The following is a 9,606-nucleotide window of genomic DNA, read 5'->3' as shown; positions in this document are numbered from 1 at the left end:
CATTAGCACCTCTAGTAATATATTTACTGAGAAAAATGTTGACGTGTTCAATACTTATTTTACCCGCTGTATCTCCAGCCAGTACACCAACTGCACATGGTCAATTTCAGCTAAAGCTATCCTGTCCATCAGTTTCAGGAATCCGTCACGTGGAAAAATTATTCTCTCTGTTTGCTGCGGCGTGTCGAGCAGCGAAAGTTCAATTTTTTGATCTCGAGCTGCGGCTGCTTTGGACGCGCCACATGCATGGAAAATGTTCTGCCCCATCCTATCGCTACCTTGCGCGCTGCTCTAAACTGGGAAAACGCACCGCGCTGCTCCTAGATGCATGTCCACCATAGAATTTGCATGTAAACTGGCTGCTTTTGCTGCTCAAAACACATCCGGTGTGTACCTGGCTTTCCACCCACTCATTCAAAGACACACAAAATGGAAGCCATAATCCACTCACACTCCCGATACACACTCTATACCCACCTACGGAGGGCAGTCCGCATCCGAACCCAAGAGGTACACCCATTCATTCTGAGTGTGTGGACTGACTATATAAACTTCTGTGTGAAACAATACCATTCCCACCAGAACAGTGAGATGGTTCCCTAATAATGAACCCTGGATAACCAGTGAGCTAAAGGAACTTTTAAACAAGAAAAAAAGAGCCTTTAGGGAGCGAGACAGGGAGTTATTGAGGAGTATACAGAAGCAGCTCAAAGTCAAGATCAGAGACAGCAAGGAGGTTTATAAAAAGAAGTTGGAGAGTAAACTGAAAAGGAACATTATCAGAGATGTGTGGTCAGGGATGAAGAAGACCACAGGCTTCAAGAAAAAGGAGAATTGGACGGATGGAAGTCTGGACAGAGCAAATGAGCTGAAAACTTTCTTCAACAGGTTCAGCTCAGGAACAAGTTCATCTTCCTCCTCTCCTGCCCCCAGCCAAACAGACATCTCACCCTCCTTTGACCCACAGCTTTCCTGTCAAACCTCAGATGTTTTATCTTCAACCTCAGTCATGGACTTTTCTTCTACATCCACAAGTTTGTCTTCAACTAAATCAGGAGATGCTGCTGCTCCCTTTGCCTCCCCCTCCAACTTTTCTGAATCTGGAAGTCAGGTGAAGAGGCAGCTAGAGAGACTGAACCAGACCCTGCAGGCCCAGATGGTGTCAGCCCCAGAGTCCTGAAGGCCTGTGCAGATCAGCTCTGTGGGATTCTGCAACACCTCTTCATCCTAAGCTTGACCCAGGAGAAGGTGCCAGTGWTGTGGAAGACATCCTGTCTGGTTCCAGTTCTAAAGGAAACTCACCCATCAGCCCTCAATGACTATAGACCTGTTGCCCTGACATCCCACATCRTGAAGGTCCTAGAGAGACTCCTGTTGACCCACCTGAGTAAGCAAACAAGCACACATCAGGACCCCCTTCAGTTTGCTTATCGTCGTGGAGATGGAGTTGACGACGMCATCATACACCTGCTTCAACAAACCCACTGTCATCTGGACAAAGCAGGCAGCACTGTGAGGATCATGTTCTTTGCTTTCTCCAGTGATTTTAACACAATTCAGCCTGAGTTTCTTTGTCTGAAACTCCAGAAGACTCAGGTGGAGGCCTCAACAATCGCCTGGATCAAAGACTACCTGACAAACAGACCACAGTTTGTGAGACTGAAGGACTGTGTGTCTAACCTGGTGGTCAGCAGCACAGGAGCACCACAGGGRACTGTACTCTCACCATTTCTTTTCACACTGTACACTTCAGACTTCCAGCACAAGTCAGACTGCTGTCATTACAGAAATACTCAGATGACTCTGCAGTTGTTGGGTGGATCAGAGATGGACAGGAAGATGAGTACAGAGAGCTGGTGGACCGCTTTGTGGCATGGTATGGGAACAATCATCTCATCTTGAATGTGAACAAAACAAAGAAGATGATTGTCGATTTTAGGAGAAATGGTGTTAAATCAAACCCTGTTTCCATCATGGGAGAAGAAGTGGAGGTGGTTGAGGAAAATAAATACCTCGGTGTTCCTCTGGACAACAGACTGGACTGGAGACTCAACAGTGAAGCAGTCTACAAGAAAGGACAGAGTAGACTGCACTTCTTAAGGAAGCTGAGATCCTTCAATGTCTGCAGCAAGATGCAGCAGATCTTCTACAAGTCTGTTGTTGAGAGCGTCATCTCTTCTGCCATCATCTGTTGGGGCAGCAGCATCAGAGCCAGGGACCTAAAAAGGCTAAAAAACCTGATAAAGAAGGCTGGTTCTGTTCTGGGGATGACTGTGGAATCTCTGGAGATGATGGTGCAAAGAAGGATTTTACATCAAATCAAGAACATTGTGGACAACCCTGACCATCCTCTTCATCAGACTGTCATAGAAAAACAGTGTCTTCAGTCAGAGGCTTCTTCAATTTCGTTGTATTACAGACCGCTACAGAAGATCTTTCCTGCCCACAGCCATCAGCATAATGTCTTTAGTTAAATGTTACAACGTACTGAATGCGGCATTGTCTTTTTCTGCGCATGCAGGTAGCATCAGCTCTGAAAGCCTGTGTTGCTTGCAGCCCCTCCCTTTCCTGCTGAGTCTGACTGCACACACAGGGGAAGCAGACTGTGAGAGGGGAGAAAGGAAATATTCTAAACAGTAGCATGCACCATGTCACTATTCCAGTACCGTTAATGATATCGTTAATGCTGTAGGTTATGGATCTGGTCAAAATTCATCACATGGAACTGGTGCTGAAAAAAATACTGGGTTTCGGTAATGAGCAGCATGGTTGGGTTTTAATTTATTTTTAATGAATCATATTTTCTCTAAGCAATTTAATGTCGTTTTTCCAGGTGTCTCCACCTCTCAGACCCAGCAGGCCTACACCTCTCAGGTACTCCAGCCCGAAGAAGCACTCTACCTCCACAAGAAGAAGAAGCGGCCCATTCTTCACGATCCATATGCTCGCTTTTCTGCTCTGCTGTACCGCCGTCCACCCCAGGAGGACCAGAGGGCCATTTTAGCTAGCATGGACAACATGGACCTAGACCATGCCACCTTCCTTTGAAGCCCCTGGAGATGAGGTGGTGACTGTGTGATTTGTTCCTGTTTCCACTCCACCAACACATTTCACGAGCTGCATTACAGTTAGAGAACAACAGCATCTCTGCTTACCTAACATGTCCAAACGCAGGTCACACTGATACTTTCTGTAGCTGCACTAGTTTTCAGAAGATAATATAGAGTCAACAAAGAGTTATACGTTAGAGAACAAATGTATTTCTCTGTTGTCAGTTTCAGTCAGTGTCTCAGTCAGCTGCGACTGTTGGAGATCAGTTTGGTAAAAACCGCATTCAGGAGCGAGTCTGCAGGATGTTCTAAAACATCTACAGAGYTTCTCAGTCCTGACATGAGTCCTAGAGGCTCTCAGTTTGTTGCTGGAATTTTCTCAGTTTACTTTCTATAATTCTGGAGCTTCAGAGGTCCTGGATGTCCAAACACCGCATTGATTACATATATATTAAGGGTGCAACAATACATGGATTAGTATTGAACCATTCAATGCAYACTACGTGTGGCCCAATACAGATGTTTAAAATTTAAAACTGATTTTATCAACGTGTCTTCTGAAGATGCTCTGCATTGAAGGATCAGTGGATCTGTGTTCGACTACTCCACCTATAGGCGGCATTGTCGAGCGCAGACCCACTGAGAAACTTGCTGTTTCAGCAACATTTAATTTAAAAACTGTACTTTGGAGGTTAAACAAATGTTCATAAGTAATTTCAATAAATTACAAGTTAAGAAGGGAATGGACATTTCTCTTTATTGTATTGAAAAAATATCAAACTGTAAGACTAAACTATTAAACCGAACCAAATTGTGAATTTTCTATATTGTTGCACCCCTTATATATACAATGAAGATCTTATTCATGAATGAGGGAAGAATGGAGCGGGAGATTAACAGGTGGACTGGTGCTGCGTCTGCAGTTATGCGGGCGTTGTACCAGTCTGTCGTGGTGAAGCGGGAGCTGAGCCAGAAGGTGAAGCTCTCAGTTTACCGGTCGGTCTACGTTCTTACCCTCAGCTATGGTCACGAACTTTGGGTAGTGACCGAAAGAACGAGATCGCCGATACAAGCGGCCAAAATGAGTTTCCTCCTTAGGGTGTCTGGTCTCTCCCTTAGAGATAGAGAGAGAAGCTCAGTCATCCAGGAGGGACTCAGAGTAGAGCCGCTGCTCCTCCACGTCGAGAGGAGTGGTGTTTTATTAAGGCCACGTGACTCACTGGCTGCAAACATTCAGATTTTAAAGTGACTGCAACAAAAAACTTTTATGTTCTCGCAATATTTTTCAGATTTTAGTTCCAACTCGCCTCCAGGAGTCGCAGCTCAGCGAGATACTACCTTTATTTTTATTAAAAGTAGAAGAAAAGTCCAACAGGGGGATGATGTTGAAGATGCCTGGATGGTTTCTGACTACAGTTAGCAGTGCCTGAGGACTGAAGCATGTTTTGTTTTTATTGATTTCAGTAGTATTCCTGTCAACAAAATACAAATAACTTGTTTTCAAAGTTTTACTCCAGTGCAAAAACCAACAGGAGAATCATTCAGCTGTGCATTCCCCCAAAAAACTTTTTATTAATCTGTTTTTTTTTTTTTTTCAGCGTCCTCCTACTGACAGCTCTTCTGTCTTTTCTGTCAGTAGGGCAGTTGTTTTTACTTCCTAACGCAGATACCTCAGAGCACAGGGCACAAGGCCACACAACCACCTCACACAGCTGACACATTCACCAAATGACCAAAACATCCCGACGGTTTATGGTCATTCTTTGTTCACTTAATTTAAAGTAGGACGTTCTGTTGATCTTTATTTCTTTTTTCCTGCTCTGGACAGAGAAAAAATAAAATTTTGCTTTTGTTTTGTTTTTCGTTTGTTTTTGTTTCTTACTAACATCTGGATTCATAAAAAGTGTCATCTGATGTCATAGATCCTACAGTTATTTTTGTCCACATCAGATGATTTGGTTTAATTTAAAACTTAATGTTTTGCACTGGAGCAAAAGTCTGACCATTTTTTTCTATTTTTTTTTCTGATGAGGTAGTGTGAAGGGCTCCAAATCCTATTCAGAAACTCTTGCCAAAACCATCTGAATAAACTGAAGTTAGTGTGGAGAGTAGGATTTTGTGCCATAATGAGGTTAATTTTGTCAGACATGTCTTTGAAAACAAAATGGTTTTATTCAGCCTGAATCAGAGTTTCTGCCTGTTTCACTTATGTCATTTCTTTAAACTTGTATTTGAATTTTTCGGTTTTGTTTTTGTGAATGAATGCCTGCCTTTTTCAGATGTTTTTTATTAATGCTATTCTTTTCTCAGACAGGTCAGTTTACATTATTAAAGGCAAGAAAAAGTCCGACAGGTTTGCTTTTAAACTGCATGAAAATGTGAATCCTTCAACCTGATTTTATTAGAAACGATCTGAGGAAAGACGGTGCCATAAGTCAGCTGTATCACACTCTGATCATGCTTCTGATTTGTTTCTCTTTTACTCTGAAGGTGCTCAGTTTCCTCATCTTGTATATTTAGAATCTCATGGGAAGAAGCATGTTTGAAGTGTAATCAGTGGTTTGGTTAACATTTGTTTCTGTTTTTATCGTGATTTTGAGCTGAAACTCCAGCAGTGTTCATAAATCAGCCTCATTTGTACTAAATCTGGTTGTTTATATAAAGATGTTTCCACAGTACCTGCTGGCAGAAGGAGCACTGACCACATATCAGTTTAGGCTTCAAAAATATCAATTTAGATTTGTTCAACAAAACTATTAGGAACCACTTTAACCCTTCATAAAGAGCCAAAATATGAATGAAATGTGATTTTTATTGTGGGTTGCAAAAGTTTTTACCCCCTTAGTGTTTTTGTCTTCTAGCCACACAACCTGGAGTTTGAAATGTAATTTTAGGGTATTTTGTTATCATTTAAACAACGCAAAGCAAGTGTCTTTGAAGGAATGATTTGAGCCTTCTCAAACAGACTAACATCTTTTCCATGACCACGAAATGTGTATTTCGCATGGTTGTTTGAGATATGAGAAGCAACTCATTGCACCAGTTAGGGTTAAGTAACTTGTTGCCAGCTGAAAGATAATCGCCCATGCAGTRGTTATTCAATAGGAGACACGTACCTCTTTGCTTAGTTAAAACCAGGTAGTGTATTTACCACTTTGAAGATGCACCTTTTGTTATTGTGAAACAAACAAAAATGAGTAAAAAATAGAAACCCTGAGTGTGTATAAATATTCGCAGTCCCTACTGATAAAAAATAGTGCTGTTTGATACCATCGATGGTATCAGTGATACTGATCCACTGCTGATACTTTGTGCAAAAACACCTAATGTGTCTGGTAAATCTAAAAAAAGTAGTGTATTTAAATCACTGCTTCATAAGAAATACAAGACATCAGAGTATTTTATTTATTCAATTTGATATCAGAAGTATATTGATGCAACGTCCTCATTCACAATAGAGCCGAGACGATACAAAAGAAAAAACAGTCACAATCATACAAAATGTTCATTTATTGATTTATATAGCGCTTAACAACAACGAACCAAGGTGACTTTACAGTAAAAATCACATCACAGGAAAATAAAACACAAATGAAAAAAATGCTGCTGTGCTACATGGTATTAAAAAGTCTTTCTAAAGAAATAAGTCTTGAGTTTAGACTTAAAGATGCCCGGGTCAAAGGTGGAACGAAGGTCTAAAGGGGAGTTTGTTCCAGAGTTGGGGTCCTGCCACTGAAAAGGCTCGATCACCCCAATGCTTTAGCCTTGACCTTGGGATATCCAATAAAAGTTGATCTGCTATGAGAATACTGTATGTGAAAATTGTGTTTTAATCAATAAAAAATAAGTAAAATAATAAAATAATTCAAATAAACTAGTGTTTGATGATCAAGAATTATTATAAAAACAAAAACATCGAAGTATCAATGTTTTGATTTTAGTATCGATGCTAGAGTTAAGTTCTGGTATCGGTGATATCCATATTTTAGTATCGATCTGTACAATACTAATGAAAAGCATCCCCTCATCATGATGCTGCCACCACTGTAGGATGGTGTTCACTTCAGAACTGGTTCTCTCCTTGATGTTTGGTCTCATCTGACCACAGCTCCGTCTTTCACAAACATTACAAACAATTGAACTTTCTTTTCCTTAAATAGTTTTTTCCCCTTCCACTCTTCAGCTTATAGTGGCTGTATGGACAGAACCTCCCAGCTTCATGAGGGTTTTCTTTGTCCTCCTGGAAGTTTCTCTAGTTCATGTCCTGCTGACCTGCTCTGTGAATTTTAGTGAACAGCCCTCTGTTGGCAGCTTTGCTACCTGGGTCTGGCTCTCCAATCTCTGGTGCAGAGGTCAGCGAGGTGGTTTAAAAGCTCCTCGGTGGCAATGGGGGTGGATGGGATTCGCCTGGAGTTCCTTCAGGCTCTGAATGATGTGGGGTTGTGTTGGTTGACATGACTCTACAATATTGTGTGGACATCGGGGGCAGTTCCCCTGGATTGGTGGACCAGGGTGGTTGTCCCCTTATTTAAAAAGGGGGAGTGCAGAGTGTGATCTAACTATAGGGGATCACACTTCAAGCCTCCCTTGTAAGGTTTTTAGGGGTCCTGGAGAGGAGAGTCCATCGGATAGTCGAATCTCGGATTCAGGAAGAGCAGTGTGGTTTTCATCCTGGTCGTGGAACACTGGACCAACTCTCCACCCTCAGCAGTGTCCTGGAGGGTGAATGGGAGTTTGTCCAACCAGTCTACATGTGTTTTATGGACTTGGAGAAGGCGTTCGACAATGTCCCTCGGGGACTCGTGTGTGGGGTACTGCAGAAGTATGGGGCACCAGGCTCGTTGATACGGGCTGTTAGGTTCCTGTACGACCGGTGCCAGAGCTTGGTCCGCATTGCCGGTAGTAAGTCAGACTTGTTTCCAGTGAGAGTTGGACTCTGCCAAGGTTGCCCTTTGTCGCCAATTCTGTTCATAACTTTTATGGACAGAATTTCTAGGTGCAGCCAAGGTGTTGAAGGGATCCTTTTTTGGTGACCTTAGGATCACATCTCTGCTTTTTGCTGATGATGTGGTCCTATTGGCTTCATATCAGATCGTGATCTCCAGCTCTCACTGGAGCGGTTTGCAGCCGAGTGTGAAACGGCCAAGATGAGGATCAGTGCCTCCAAATCCGAGACCATGGTCTTGAGCCAGAAAAGGGTAGGGTGCCTCCTTCGGGTCGGGAAGGATGTCCTGCCTCAAGTGGAGGAGTTTAAGTATCTCGGGGTCTTATTCGTGAATGAGGGAAGAATGGAGCGGGAGATCGACAGGCGGATTGGTGCTGCGTCTGCAGCGATGCGAGTGCTGTACCAGTCTGTCGTGGTGAATCGAGAGCTGAGCCAGAAGGTGAAGCTCTCGATTTACCTGTTGGTCTATGTTCCTACTCTCATCTATGGTCACGAGCTTTGGKTAGTGACCGAAAGAACGAGATCGCAGATACAAGCAGCCAAAATGAGTTTSCTCCTTAGGGTGTCTGGGCTCTCGCTTAGAGATAGAGTGAGAAGCTCAGTCATCCAGGAGGGACTCAGTAGAGCCACTGCTCCTCCACGTCGAGAGGAGCCAGTTGAGGTGGCTCAGGTATCTGGTTAGGATGCCTCCTGGACGCCTCCCTGGTGAGGTTTTCTGGGCATGTCCCACTGGAGGAGGCCCAGAGGAAGACCCAGGACATGTTGGAGGGACTATGTTTCTCAGCTGGCCTGGGAATGCCTTGGGATTCCCCCAGAGGAGCTGACCCAAGTTGCTGGGGAGAGGGAAGTCTGGGTCTCCCTGTTTAGGCTGCTGCCCCCACGACCCAACCCCAGATAAGAGGAAGAAAACTGATGGACAGATTGTGTATAATCAAATTAAAAGCCTATTTAAATTGCTAGGCAGGGGTGAATACAGTATGTTTGCAACACACTGTAAAAAGAAAATGTTTCTCAAGTTATGCAATTACTGTGGAAATATCTTTCAGATGCAAAAACACATCAATWAATATAAGCGATATAACAAGCTCCAAAATGAAGATGATTAACTTTAGTTTCTTGGTACAAGTATAAAACCAGTCATGTTGGGTTGAATGCACTGATGATGTTTCTGTTCTTTCTAAAGCTGCTGGTGAAAAATGATTAAARTTCATATCATCAGACAGCCGTAAGGTGCTAAACAAACCATCAGGTCCAGTCCCACTTCCACTTTCATACACTCTCTCTAACTTTGTATTTTATTTTGTTGAGCAGTCATTGGCTCACTCTGAAGGATGTCAGTTCAGCAGAGCTATTTCCAATCTGTTCTGTTCAAATATGTTTATTTTTTTTTTTTTCACTTTAATTTGACCTGAGATGTTGTAATGTTTAGAAGAGATGTTCCTTCTGATGTTTGTGGATCTCTGATGGTAGAACTGTTGGTGCTCCTGCTGGTGTCAGTTCTCTGTAGGGCTAGAGAAACTGGACAAAAACATGAAAACTACCTGGTTTTCTCCTCATTTAGGACTAGAATAAATCTATTTATAATTCATAAACTTAGGAATTGTTTCCCAG

At 42.7% G+C, this 9,606-nt stretch overlaps 1 protein-coding gene across 1 annotated transcript in view; it reads left to right on the top strand.

Annotated features, from left to right (window-relative positions):
• LOC106532013 (protein turtle homolog B) overlaps positions 1–5,397 on the top strand; it is a gene marked incomplete at its 5' end in the record, with an annotated part of 20,318 nt that extends 14,921 nt beyond the window's left edge. The window contains 2 exon segments of the mRNA XM_014027995.1: positions 2,834–3,064; positions 4,340–5,397. Coding sequence (XP_013883449.1) covers positions 2,834–3,048 — 215 coding nt within the window.
• Positions 5,398–9,606: the final 4,209 nt, after the last annotated feature.

This window comes from Austrofundulus limnaeus, unplaced genomic scaffold, assembly GCF_001266775.1.
Source record: "Austrofundulus limnaeus strain Quisiro unplaced genomic scaffold, Austrofundulus_limnaeus-1.0 Scaffold707, whole genome shotgun sequence".
Lineage (NCBI taxonomy): Eukaryota > Metazoa > Chordata > Actinopteri > Cyprinodontiformes > Rivulidae > Austrofundulus > Austrofundulus limnaeus.
The sequence above is the reverse complement of the archived record's forward strand: the minus strand, read 5'-3'. Positions and strand labels throughout refer to the sequence as shown.